The sequence below is a fragment of the Danio rerio genome, chromosome 2, assembly GCF_049306965.1.
Source record: "Danio rerio strain Tuebingen ecotype United States chromosome 2, GRCz12tu, whole genome shotgun sequence".
In the NCBI taxonomy this organism is placed as follows: Eukaryota; Metazoa; Chordata; class Actinopteri; order Cypriniformes; family Danionidae; genus Danio; species Danio rerio.
The window spans coordinates 47737316-47752500 of NC_133177.1; the positions used below are offsets into that span (position 1 = coordinate 47737316).

General features: G+C 34.7%; 1 protein-coding gene across 1 annotated transcript in view; it reads left to right on the top strand.

The window, feature by feature from the left end:
- The window catches only part of klhl24a (kelch-like family member 24a), a 36234-nt gene that overhangs the window by 14327 nt on the left and 6722 nt on the right, over positions 1-15185 (top strand). The window contains 1 exon segment of the mRNA NM_001077340.1: positions 11828-11946. Within this exon segment, the coding sequence (NP_001070808.1) occupies positions 11828-11946 (119 nt within the window).

Here is a 15185-nt window from a genome sequence, read left to right on the forward strand (position 1 = left end):
CCCCTCTGGCCAATCTTTTTGTGCAGAGCTGCAGTCTAGGTGCCGGAGGCTGGAGAAGGCTAGACGGTCATTATAGAGAAGCAGCAGGTGTGAGTAGGTCACTGGCTGGTGTTCAGGCTGGCCTACAGGATCAATGCGGAGACTCGTCTGTCACTGGGGTCTTTCAGGAATCAGTCTCATGCTCTTCCTTCATTAGAACCTCAGCCTCTACTCAGGATACGGCCTGGTCCAGGATTATGGAGACCTCTGGATTAGAAAGAAACAGACGAACATAAGCATAGATGCCGTTCGAATTGAAAGAAACCCTTCAAATCATAGAAAAGTAGCAGTAAATAAATGAAAAGTCTATGTTTGTTTTTTCTCTCTGATCATACAAATTTCAAACCACTGGAGTGTGAGTAAATGGTGAGGAATATTTCATTTCCATGTAAACCATTTCTCTAAGAGTTGTGCCATCAAGCACATTCATTGCTCAGTTGAACTGAAATTAAACAAATTATGTTATTGTGTGGATGGCTTTGACAAATTAGCCCAGGGTTTTCTGTGGCGGGTTAAGGGCTTATAGCAGATTCCTTGTTTGTGAGGACATTTCTGAAGCAGCTGTTTATGATTTGAGGAAACAAGAGGAAACAACAGCTGAATCTGTGACCAGCCAGTGTGTCAAGGTTCTGTTCTCGGTGGCAAACTCTAGCTTACTATTGGCTGAAGACTTGGCACATTTCAAGCTCTCACTGGCACAAGCAAACGGCATCTTGGGGGAGTATTTGTGCCAAGAGTTCCAGTGTAGTTCCAGGAACAATCTGCAGATTTGGCTACAGTGGTTGAAGTGATCGCAGCACGTCATTCACGGCCAAAAGTTCACCAACTATGTATACAGGCCATGCACTTGAGGAGTTGTTGTAACCGTGACGTTTTATACAATTAAACTTGACCTAATCTCGTAGGTCATGTGTGTTTTTGTTTGCACGAGCTAGATTTTACATCGAGGAATAAAGAATTGTGTAATTCTTATTCTTCTCCTTGTAGGGCCATTGTTTACTGATTTTAAAAACATGAAGTAGTAAGAAGTGTGTTTTCTGTTTCTGATTTCCAAGAATAGAGCTGCTTTTGCACTCATGTTCTCACGTGTCAAGTTTGCCCTTCTCTCTCTCTTTCGCTCTCACACTCATACACACACTCACTCAAACTGTTCATATTGCTTATCGTGTGCACGTGCAGTTGGCAGGCATCCAGCATCAAGTTCAGGGGCCCCTTACTAAATCTGTCTCTCTTCTCTGTCAGAAGTCATATCCTACACGCTCGGTGGTTCAGCTGTCTTTAATAAACATAACCCTTGGATTTCCTTCAAGAATAACAAAAATATCTACTGTGGAGTGTAAGTGCGCAGCCTGCTAGATCAGTTATTCCCATATGTTTCTCAGGGGACTTTATTTTTTACTTGCTTCACAAACTTAAAACCCATTATGATGTACCCTACAGATTTTAATAAAGTCAAGTAGAACTAGTGGGAACTTCTGAAATGTTGCTCTCGGCTCATTGCATGCAAATAAAATGTCATTGAAGGTGCAATAGGTGATTGTTTAATGACTGCCTGTCATTAAATTAAGCAGTCCAAATGTATTTATATGTATTTTATTGAACTTATTCTGTGAGATGGAAGTGTGCTTGTTTTTTGTTTTTTTTAAATTAATTAAATTTTTTTATTTACCTTTTTTTGTTTTAGAACTTCCTATTTAGTTGCCTATGAAAGAAATAACTAGGAATAATAAACGGCGGAAAACAAACAATTGTGTTCATGACTAGACATAAAAAGTAGAATAATACAATAAGAAAAGGTCAGTTGAAACATCAAGCTGCATAACGAACATGGAAGTGAATGAGACCGGAAGTCTCCAGCCAAAAATATTAAATGTTTTACAGATTATATAAGATTAAAGTCATCATTTTTAAATTCTTGGCATAGGACCAAGAAAAGTTAGTCTAATTAACATTCGGTCTAAACATTAAGATAGGCCGTCTTTCCTGCCTGTCAAATGCAAACCTGTTCGCACAGGAAGGATTACATTATCAACACATTCGTTGGGGCTATTTAGACAGAGAATGGCGGGCAAACTTCAACAGCCTACCTTCTATTTTTAGTTTGGTATTGTAATTAGTATCTGTACTATAGTGTTTTCTCTCTGGTGAATGTTGCGTGATTTATTGTAGTAAAGATGAATTGAATTAAATCGTGATGTTGTCTAGTGGGCTTTCATGGATATTAAAGACATGGCTTTGGATGTCGATTTGCAGCACTAAAAAATTTAAATTGTAAAGCAAATTGCTGCACAGCTTTTTTGAGTTGACTCAACTTTTAACTCAAGTTCTGTGGTTGACTCAACTTGTCAACTTGTCAAGTTGAGTCAACTTAAAAAAAAAAAAAAAAGCTGTGTAGGGATTTCCCTTATAATTTTAAGTTAAGTTCCAATATGATAATTCTTCATTGCTTTTCTATGTAAACATGTGCTTGATGGACATCCGTTTCACATACATTTAAATTTCACGTCTTTTGTGTTTACAATTATTTGTACGTTTAAAAAATTTCAACTTTTAGGGTTCTATTTCAAGTTGAATCAGTAGCTGTGTTTCCATCAAAATGCGAATTCACTTGTTGCGCAAAACTGGATTATCGCATAAAGATGTGCGAATAAAGCAGCGTTTTCACACAACAAGTCAAAGTGAACAAAATCGTCACTTCCTGATTAACTGGCACCAAGTATCAAAAGTAAAAATGTAATTTGCTGTGGTAGGAGAAGCTGCGTGAATCTTTTCTTTATGTAATAAATGACTTGTGCCTCAGAAGGCAAGTTTGACAAACAGTGAGTGCACAGTGACCTTAGAAGGCGTGAGACGCAGAGCACATACTCTCTTGATTCTGAAGGTCATTAATAATAACAATAATACTGAAATGGTTAAGATGTTTGAGGATGATCAAAACAAAATTCAAGTGTTTTACAATGTGCTCAGCCGCTGGTTTGTCCATTCACACACGTTTTCAATTCACATGATCTCTTATAACAAAATAGCATGACTTTTTTGATGTGCTTACTGGAATTTGTTCGGTAAAAGTGTTTTCATCACAGTTTATCTTATCGAATAAAACGTTTATCCTACTCCGTTATGCACATATGTTTTTTTTATGTGCATTTTCAAAATTTCTGCGGATTTTCAATTTAATGGTGTAAATTAGTCAGATTTAGTTTAAATGTACATACAGTTACTCGACGATGCAGAGACTTTGGTGAGCAAAAAAAAGGCAGATTCTGCTTGACTAGTGTATTCAGAATTTAACTCCACTGTAGTATACATGTAATTGTTTTTTTTGTTTTTTTTGGGTTTTTTTTTTTTTTTGCAATGAGTGCATTAGCTAATATGATTTAAAGTAATGTTTTCTATTTATTTTGAAATAAAACAAAAATAAAAAAATTCCTAAAAAAAATGGGGAAATTACCCATAGCAAATTTATGTAATATAGTTCGGTTTATTTAACTTTGACCCACTGATCATAATGTTGTTTGGATTTTGCTCCTTCATACGAAAAGTTTGGGCACCCCTGGTCTAGAGTAATTGTTTCTGACACATTTTGAAACATCACAGCATACTTTGAATCTCTTTTGCGCTTTTATTCAGATTTAGTCATTGTTCCTCCCATCCTCCCAGTCTCTAGTGGAGTGACCAGAGCAAGTTTAGTGTGATTTCGGTTTTTAAAGATGACGGAAGAGATAATTGGCTGTCAATTCCTGCCTGAAGCAATGGATCTGAGTCACAGCAAAGAGATGCATGCAGTGTTTCTAAGATCCTCCATATGTTTTCTCAGCTACAAAAAACATAAATCAAATCTGACAAAGTTTCACAACATGACATTTGAATGAACGTACATTAATTTGACACTTCCTGTTCATGGTTGCCCATTTTAGGAGGCAAATGAAGCGGGTTGTCACTAAACATAAATCATGTCTGCAACTTGGCCCATTCATGCATTTGCATAATACAAAGGAACTTATTATTTACAACTGTAAATAACTCTGTTCAGTTCAATTCTTGTACATGTCATCAAGGTCTATAGAATAACCAAAAAAAAAAACAAATCATGAACTATAATAACAATTAAAAAGCATTTTATTTTATAATTTTATTTTTTATTTTTTTTATTAATTTATTAGATTTAATGGTTTGTTCATTTATTATATATCTTTTTTATTTTGTTTATTTTATTTTATGTTTAAATATAAAAATAAAATACAAAAGATAAATATTTAAAATGTTGGCAGTGCTTATATATTATTAATATTATTTTCTTTTAGAAAACAATAAAGCTACAGTATATTATGTATGCCGTAATTGACAACTGGTTTAAGGCAAGGCAATGCAAGGCAAACTTTATTTATAGCGCACAATTTTATACAACCGTAGTTGATCTAAAGTGCTTTACAATGAGATAAAATATTTAAGAAAATAAAAAATAAAACTTGTATTAAAAATGTAAGAAAAAGAAATATATGTATATATGTAATACTAAACTAAAGTATAGAATTTACATGTATGAGTCACTCAAAGGCAAGGGAGTAAAAATACGTCTTCAAGTTAGATTTAAAAGTATCCAAGGATGAAGAAATCCTGATGTTCAACGGGAGAGTTATGTGTTCCATAGCCTTGGGGCCGCAACACAGAAAGCTCAATCCCCATTAAGATGATATGCTTTCTTTACTTTATATCCCTCCAAAACATTCAAAATATACTTGAAGCTATGTCCACATGTGTAACAGTGATGAGTAGATTTATTAGTACCCTACAGGTTTCACATCCGGCACTGAAAGTATTCGCTTTAAGCAATCTTACTGTCAGCATGTGAAGTGTGCCCTGTAGACAGACTCCATTATAAATGCTGGTTTGTCTGGTCCTCAGTCTGAATGAATGTCACAAAGACCTAATGGCCTTTGTTAAGGCGTATTTAAATTATGACAGAAGAGCAAACTAAAAGGACTGGAGCCAGGCTTTATTATGTTTACTCAGCATTAGAGGACAAAGCAGGCACATCCTCTTTAATTAGACAGAGATTTTCAGTCTGCGTTTGTTTGCCAGATAGTCGCTCAGCTCGTCCGCTAATGGAGGTTATGAGCTCTGAAGTTCTGGTTTTGCCACTTGTGCTTCTCCAAAAATGTTCACCTCCGCTTTTCTTACTTTAAGCTTCCCTTTTCTCATTTTATTTTGCATTAGTTTTAAAAAGGCAGTTATTTTTAGTAGGTTTGCTCATTTTTGTGAGTTATGTGAGCTTTAAAAATTTCAATTTTTTTAATGATGGTCATATTATGTATCAAGTTAAATTTTTTTTTATCTCAACTGTGCCTTACACCTCTGACCATACACAGAGGTCTTATTAAGTGAAACAGTCAGTCTGTGCATGAAACTGAACATTATTTGCAACATTATATTTTAGTCTTTGCCATTCGTCCTGAGTATTCACAACTGTCTGGAATGCATACCTTTTTTTATTTTTTTTTTTTTTTTTTTTGACTTTTTAAAGGAGGGTCTCAAACCAGACGCACCATGCTAAGTCTCATCATCTCTTTTAGAATTGTAAACATTAACTGTACATATCGTCACCTTGGAATTATAAGGTTCTGTCTGCGTTCTGAAGGAATTTGAGATACTGAGCTTCAAAGTTTTTGCATTCCATAGCAAACAGTATGTGTGTAACATAATTAAATGGTCTTAAAATGTAAACAACTTATTAATAAACATCCCATAATGTAAATAAGTTGTCATTTAATAGGAATATGTCAGTAACTGAATTTTGAAAAAAATGTCAGATAGAACCTTATAATTCTAAGGTGACGATATGGTACATCCTATTAATATGTACTATTTTGTGAATAAAATGTATATTGAGTGTGTGTAAGAGAAGACTAAACAAGCTTTGGGACATACCACTTCATCATTAATGATTATGTTACTTAGTTACATGCCCTGTCAGTAATCTTGTCACATCATCCACATTTCTGTCATATTTAATACCATATTGAAGAAGTAGCAATTTAACCTGCCATTTGTGTGTTTTTCATGGAGAGAAATCTCTTCAGGTGTTTGTAGGATTATGCATTCAGAAGTTAATGACCAAATTACGTCTTTATGACAGTTCACATTGTTGTTGCAGATGAAATATAACACTGAAAATGGGAAATAAATATATTCCAGAAGGTTATTGAGAAGCATTTGAACATTGTTACCAAAGCTTCTCCACTTAACCATCAATCTCATTCATACGCCATGTTTAAGTTTAACACTTTTTACTCATATTTAGAGTTCTAATCAAATTCATGTGTAAATACTGTGAGAAGAAAGCACAAAAAAATACAATTTTATTAACTGCAACATATTTAACCTATAATATATATGTAAAAATATTTACTCTGAAACTTGTATACAGTTGAAGTCAGAATTATTACCCCTCTTTGAATTATTGTTATTATTATTATTATTTTTATATATATATTTCCCAAATGATGTTTAACAGAGCAAGGAATTTTTCACAGTATGTCTGATTATATGTTTTCTTCTGGAGAAAGTCTTATTTGTTTTGTTCTTTTCGGCTAGAATAAAAGCAGTTTTTAATTTTTTAAAAGCCATTTTAAGGTCAAAATTATTAGCCTTTTTAAGATATATTTTTTTCGATAGTCTACACAGAACAAACCATCATTATATAATAACTTGCCTAATTACCCAAATCTGCCTAGTTAAACTAATTAAATGTGAATTGTCGCGTTTAATGGGGTTTGTGCATTGCGCAATATGCATTTTACATGATTTACATCTCGTTACATCTCGCTCGTCCTCGTGTTGACAGTACATATAGAAGAGCAGCATTCGTGGGGCTTAACTGGTAATATTGAGCCAATATTACCAGTTAAGATCTTTGCACAGTCTAAAATTTTTGTATGTATTTTTTCGTATTCATATCGTAAAGATTTATTTGATGCATGTTACTGAATCCGTTCAAAAAAAAACGTTTCGGAGTAAATTTAAGCAGTGCTCTTTGTTCTCCTCTCTCTTCTTAAGAAGAAAGAGGAATGGGCTGTGCCAGCCCATAGGGTTGAGGGGCCCTAGACAAGATTAAAAAATTAGACTCATTGGTGTAAACACAGTGAGAAGAAAGCACAAAAAATACAATTTTATTATCTTTAACATATTTAACCTATAATATATATGTAAAAATATTTACTCCGAAAATTGTATACATTTGAAATCAGAATTATTAGCCCCTCTTTGAATTAGTTTTTTGTTTTTATATTTCCCAAATGATGTTTAACAGAGCAAGGAAATTTTCATAGTATGTCTGATAATATTTTTTCTTATGGAGAAAGTCTTATTTGTTTTATTTCGGCTAGAATAAAAGCAGTTTTAATTTTTTAAAAGCCATTTTAAGGTCAAAATTATTAGCCCCTTTAGGATATATATTTTTTCGATAGTCTACACAAAATAAACCATCATTATACAATAACTTGCCTAATTACCCTAACCTGTCTAGTTAACCTAATTAAATGTAATTTGTCGTGTTTAATGGGGTTTGTGCATTGCGCAATATACATTGTACATGATTTATATGTACACGCTCGTCCTCGCATTGGCAGTACAAATACAAGAGCAGCATTCGTGGGGCCCTCCAAGATACGCTTGACCCTAGGCGATCCACTATATTTCCTGTTGGATGCGCCAGCACTGGAAATAGGCTACATATTTTGCGCATCCAATACTGCTTAGAGTGAAAAAAAGAGTTTTCCTAATCATTTAATTTTGATCTTAAATCAAATTACATGTTGATGTAATTTGTCCACCACATTCTGATTTTGTGTTATGCATTTTGTTTGTCAAGTGATCTGTGCTGAAGGCTCAAGCGATGGCATTCTGTATTTTGCCTGTTGCTTGTATGGTGGCTCTGAACTGTCAAGATACATTTTCAAAATGTTTTTTTGGATGCGAAAAATGGAACAAATCACCCCAATGTAATATTTTTTATGACGGACAAAAGTTTCGGAAGCAGTGTGTCGATACGATTGACACAACGTGAGGTTGAATTAATTTTTTAACGTGCGAAAATTATGGATGAAAATTTCGTATTCAGTGTGCAATAACCTTTATGGCATAGATCTGCACTTCGAATTTTTACCATAAATAGTAGACCATCAGGGTAAATTTGTACTTATTTCAACATATAATAGTTTTGGGACATGCTAATTCTATTTTCTAATACTATTTAGGATGTATAGTTTGGAAATTGAGAGCAGCAATTGTTTTCTATGAGGGTACAGCAGCAGCATATAGAAGCCAATGTAAAGACAGTGAAGCACAGGATGTCTGGTCCGCGAGTGTCATTGAATTGCATATTATGACTTCCCAAGAACTATGCTTTAGTGAAGAAATCTTTTATTATTATTATTGCTTTCCTGAAAAAAAGCATTTAGGGGAGTAATTTTTAGTTTTCTACAGAATGTCCACATGCTTTTTTAGAGCATCTCAGACCTTCATTATAAGTGTGTAGACAGCTTAATGTGGAGCGGCCTGCTGCCAGGTGTTTAGTACGTGTGGGAGAGAAGGACTGTCAGAGCTTGTCTCAGAGCCGCTGTTTGGATGATAACCAGCCATTTTGACGCGATGCAAAGTGGCACAGAAGAGGACGAGGTTTAGATAAACATAGATGACAGCAAGAAAGGACACTGAGATCAGAGGAAGCATTTCTGTTGAACAGGAACGCAGATGAAACAATGTGGTTTGTGTAATTACAGACATGGTGTCGTCTCACTCCGGGCTGTAATAATCTGTTTGGGGTTTGCTTGAAATGCTTGCCCGAAAACAAACTGTTTGTAGTTAATAACTACATAGTGCACTCCCACCCCCCTTCCTCCCCATACACGCACACGTACTGTAAGTCACATCTAAGATTGATACTGTGTGAGAATAAACTACGTTATATCAATAGAGTATATGCACACAGACTTCTTATTACAAATTCTCCTCATTTAAGCTCTAATTTCTTTAAAGTTCAGTGATCTTCACTGCCTGATTGATATACAATATAAAGTGGCTCTCAGACTAGACAAGAAGCACTGCATTAAATTCTATTTCCCTCCGCCATATCTTTAAAATATGACAATTTATTTTACCCCAGTATTTTTAATGGAGTTTTTGACTTAATAGCACTAGCGTTTACACCAAGGGTGGGCAAACTCGGTCCTGGAGGGACAGTGTCCTGCACATTTTTGCTCCAACACTAATCAAACACACCTGAATGTTCTAATCAGTGTCTTCAAGATCACTAGAAATCAGTAAGCATGTGTGTTTGATTAGAGTTGGAGCTGAACTGTGCAGGACATCGGCCCTCCTGGACCGAGTTTGCCCACCCCTGGTTTACACGGTCTGTTATCTCATTTTAGCTTGAACAACTAAATGAATGCTCAAGTTGCTAAAAGGGACCTTATGTAATTGTTAATACTCAATATTAACCTTTTTACCTGAAGTTTATCGTTGGCTGAAAAACACTAGCTATGCCAATACCCATTCCTCATAAATGATGTTCAGAACTTTTAACAATTAGCAGAGCTTTTTTTACAATTGAAGTCATAGAAACAGAAGTTAAGATTGTACTTTTTTTCCCGATAGTATGACGTACATCCCCTTTTAAGTAGTCCTGAAATGAGAGAGAAATGTCAGCTGGTGCATGATTTCGTTTTTTGGGAACCAATTGGATTGTTGAACGACACCAGTCTTGCTAGCAAAATAACATTGCTAACAAAATGAGGGGAGATTGGAGGTGAATTCAGAAGCAGAAACAAGACCGTAAAAGAGTTCACATTGGTTAAATGTGAAAAAAGCTGCCTTGAAGACATCGAGTTTCACAATATATTTAACTAAAACTCAACATCTTAAGTTGAAACAGAATCTCTCTAAGTTGAGTTGACTCACATTTTCAAGGCAGCTGGTGAACTTGAAGTTTGTAAGTTTAACCAATGTGAAACGTTTTACAGTGTACTGATATGCCTGCCCTAAAGAAATTCTGTGCGACCAGGAAGTGAAGAAATATTATTTTGAGGGGGAGGGAAGGGTATGGTATTTAATTAAAGTTTATGAGGGCAAATGAATTTGTAGTGCACAGATATATTGTTTATAACAAGACCTAGTATGTGCACATAAATGTCTATTAAATGTCATTTGCGCAAACTGCCGCTAGAATTTTAAATACTTGGTTTTAAGTATGAATAGGGTTAATTGCGTTTTTAATGTGATTTATGTAATATATGGAATGTATTTTTGTTACTTTAGTTTTTGTGACATTGTGATGTAAATGTTGATGTTATTATGTGGTAAAGCCTAAGACACATTTCCTCTTGTGGATAATAAAGAAAGTCAAGTCAATACATATAAAAATAAGAAAGGTAAATTTTGATTTCATGCGGTCTTTAAACTGCTGTCAAAGTGATTTTCAAAAAAAAGTATACTTATTCAAATATTCAAAAACAAACAACACAACCACACACACCAAATGACTAAATCTTTAAATTGTACTAAAACATGTAAAAATGACTTATTCAAACTATTTATTATGATTTAATAATTGTATATTAGCGATAATAAAATAGCATTTCTATATTATATTATATTATATATGAGCAATATTACACGAGTAGCAGTGCAATGTGGCTGTATATCGGCATACATCGCACTGCAATTCAGCCACATCCTACTGCGTTTATACAACAGTTCGACGGCATAATTGTGTATAAAACATAAAATCAAACACAGAGTCAAAAAAACCCTTTAGTAAGAGAAACTACTTTCTTCCGAAGTTCATACACAGATCGTCAGAGCAGAAACCGTTGCCAGTTCACAAACGTCACTTTAGAACTAGTATTTGAATGATTCTCTTGCATAATGTCTAAAATGATGACAAAACAGGTGATTTTGATTACATTTTATGATTATAAGGCTGAACAGCGTGAAATGCCTTCAGTCTACAGAGATTTTCCAGTATTTCTCTGTTGCAATCGGATGATCACAAAAATTAACCATGAAAAAAGATAAGCCAGAGCAAAGCAAACACTACCAGATACTATGGTATAAATACAGCACTACAACATACAATAAAGTAAGATCGACTTAGAACGTCGCTTACCTGTTCCATTATGTTATAGTTTGAAATGCTGTTTTTTTTCCTCCCCTAAGGACTAATACTGTCTCTTTCACCATCTTGTGGCGGTACATCAACTGTCTTTGCTCTGCTCAGTATAACAGGCTGATGGCCGTCAATGCGCTGAATCTTCGAAACTGAATGTTTTAAATAGGCACCATCCTTATAAATAAACTGCACAGTTGCAATCTAAACAACAGTTCTCGCCTAAAAAAGCCTCAAAAGTACATTATGTTGTCCAACAGCTGCAATATTTGTCAAACTGTAGTCCTCTGCTTGCTACTCGTTTGGGAGGAGTAATACACAAGGGTGAAGAGGCTGTATGAGTGCTTATATTATTTTAAAAGCTTACGGCCATCAGCCAATCAGATTCAATATATTATATTATATTATATTATATTATATTATATTATATTATATTATATTATATTATATTATATTATATTATTTTATATTATATTTACAAATGGTTCTCAAAATCCCCAATAAGTAGTTTTGCCAGATTCGTCACTTTTGAAAATACTTCTATCCCTAAATTATGGTGATGATGGTTTACATAAATACACAGGTTGGTTTTGCTGTTGTTGATGTTGTGGTTGTTATTTACAGGTGGACGCATCAACAGTAGTTATGTGTGGATGTATAACTCACAGCTCAATGTCTGGATCAGAGTGGCCTCTCTGAATAAAGGACGCTGGAGACATAAAATGACCGTCCTGCTCGGGAAGGTGAGTGTGTGTGCGTGCGTGTGTGTGTGTGTTTTCCAGTCCCTGAGTCCCATTTCCTAAATCAAAAGCACACTTCCTTTTGTGCAGTGTGACTGTATGGAGAGAATAATGCAGGATTTATTACAGCACCTGTGTGTTAGACTGGTAAAACATCTAATGTAATTAAACAATATTTGTTAGTGTTGCTAGGAAATCATACATGACTGCTTTTCAATGTCCATTTAAAGAAGAAAAATTAGTTTTGTAATGCATCCATTTTAAGCATCCCCAACCTTTATTTGTTTCTTTTGTATTTTCATTATCATAATTAGCCCCGTACTGATTTATTCTCCAGAATTACAAGATGATAAGACTTTCCATTGTAATCAGTTTAGAAAATGGGTGTAGATGCCATGTGGGATATCCAGGCTTTAATAGTAGCTTGTGCCTGTTTGGGACTGATAATATGATTAGATGTTTACAGCTGTAATCAGATGATGCTGATCTTAGAAATTGTGTTTTGTTTGTCTTGTGGTGAATCTTTAAGCATTTGAATATCCTTACAAAAAATAGAAATCACTGGCAGTTTTTTTATGTATTGCTTACAGATATTGTGTTGGTAGTGCATTAATTATGTTTTCTTTTGTTTGTGAATGTTTGAGACGCATGCTTTTCATTACACATGCAGGGGGTTTGACATTCTGCCTGTGTGCGTGTGATATATTATTCTGTGTTTATACACACCCTCTTGAGACTTCTTTTTTTTCTTAGAATTCTTTTCTTTTCCTGTGTTTGTGTGTGTGTCCACCCTCCCAGTGCCCATCCTCTCTAGTTGTTTACAGCCACGGTTTGTTTTTGGATGTCTGATGTGCCATTCTTTAGAAGGAAGAAATTAGTTGCTATTTTAAGGTAGTAATCCATCCAAAATAGTCTGTCATCATTTACTTGCCGTAATGTCCAAGCCCAAATAACTTTATTTTATACACTGATTGCGTTTTTAGAAGAAAGTACTATTTGATTTAAATATCAGAATATTACAGTCCATACATGTACTGTATTGCACAATAATGTGTGTTGTGGTAAAGACGGTTGTTGCATATGCAAACATGTAATAGTTTATTAATTTTATTCTATTAAGAAAATTGCTTCAGAACAGCACCAGGAGTACTTGCATTGCAAAGTAGGATTTGTTGCAAGGAGATACCTGATTATGACACCTGTATTAAAAGGTGATGGAACCCCTAGCTTCTGTTGCTGTGTTTATAAAACATAAACATATTTACAAGATACTGTAAAGACTGGGTCAATTACAGAACGGTAAAAAAAAACAAAGTGAACAAAGCGCTTTTGTGGGGTCTATACAGAATTTAAAGGGATCATTTATCCAAACATGAAATGCACTCACTATTTACTTACCCTCAAGTGGTTACAAAACTTCTTGAGTATGTTTCTTCTGTTAAACACAAATAAAGATATTTGGAGAGAGCTAAAAACTGTAACCATTGACTTCCATAACAGGAAAAATAAAAACTATGGAAGTTAATTGTTGCAGGTTTCCATTTTTCATTAAATATCTTATTTTGTGTCTAAAAAAAAGAAAGAAAGAAACTGGAGCAAGTAAAAGGTGAGTAAATGATGACAGAATTGTTTTATTTTGGGGCGTACTGTCCCTTTAAGTGATGCAGAAACTCCTGTCAAGCAAATGGGTTATGGACCCTTAAACAAGGGGGTTTCATGGCCCTTCAAAGTACAAATGTGTACATTTTGGAACATGTCATCCCAGAGACAGCTCCCATACCATTATTTTTGAAAGTGCATGCAGTTTTATGAATATTTACAAAACATTGGCGTTCCATGAAGACTACCAGGTTACTTTCAATCTCTGAAGACAAAAATAGCGACTCAATAATTAACTAACAGTGCAAACATTGTCATCTATGGTGTGCACGTAAATATCTCTATTAAAACAAAAAAAAGAGTAGTTTATAAAAAATTGGTATGTTTTATTTTTTATTAGTTAATCAATATGCCTTTGGCCTGTGTTGCCTACATATTTCTGCCAAACTGCAGCTCATTTTACAAGATAAAATGCTTTGTTTGCTATGTTTTTGATGTACTCCAGTATTTGGATGGCAGCATTTACATTAATGATTTAAAGGCCACCTATTACACCGTTTTCTCCACAATGTCTGTAAAGTTTCAGCTCAAAACACTCATCAGATTATTTATTATACCTTTAAGAAAATTGGAATCTTACTGTGAACCCTATGTAGCTGTTTTTGTTGCCTGTACCTTTAATGCTAGTTCTCCCCACCCACAATTCCCACGTGCCTGTCAGAGAGTGCCTCAATCTCAGCATCAGATAAACAGCACAGTGACAGACATGAAGGAAGCAGATCTCACGTAACATCTTTGAGACATGCTACAGTAAGAACTTTACCAATGATTATTTGATGTATTTGTTGTAGAGTTAATTCAGGCCTTTCTGCAACAATGAGTCACACACAATGTCGTTACAAACTTCACGCACACACACAGTGCACGTGTTTAACTTTGCAAATGTGACAGGATAATATCCTTGCTGTATGGATATCCTTCACGTTAATGTACAAAATAAATCTGATTTCATGTCCACAAACCGGAATTGAAACGTCTTCTTTTAGAAGTGTACTAACATGCAGCTGTGGTGAAAAAATACAGCGGTTTTTACAGTATTTACTTTATTACGAACATGCACTGTTTTAAACTTGTAAAACTCATTCTTGATCACATTTGATGATCACAGAGAGCTGAACAGATCTTTTAATCCCAGCTGCTTTGTGCACGTCCTGTCTTGTAGATATGATTATACGCGATACTACAGAGACATGTTAATACGTGGCTCTCAATCAAATCGGTGGGCGGGTAAACCGCACACCTACATCACGTTGCGGTCGGCTTAAAAATGGAAGGGATTTGGATCCTATGTTAATGTCAGGAAATTGAAAAAAAGACACTTATTGTCTTTATATCACACACAGTTCTGTCTAAACGGCTTACAAAAGATGATTTTCATCATAGGTGCCCTTCAAATACAGGATACATCATTTTAGATATTTGAGTTTGAGGTGATGTCCTTGCAACATCTACAAAATGTTTCTGTTTTTCTAATTAGTCTATCGTATACACAGCTTTATGACAGAATCTTTTTCTTTACTTTTAGCTATCTATTTAAATCTTTATTTCTTGCATCTTTTTCTAGATTTGTGCCCTTCACGTTT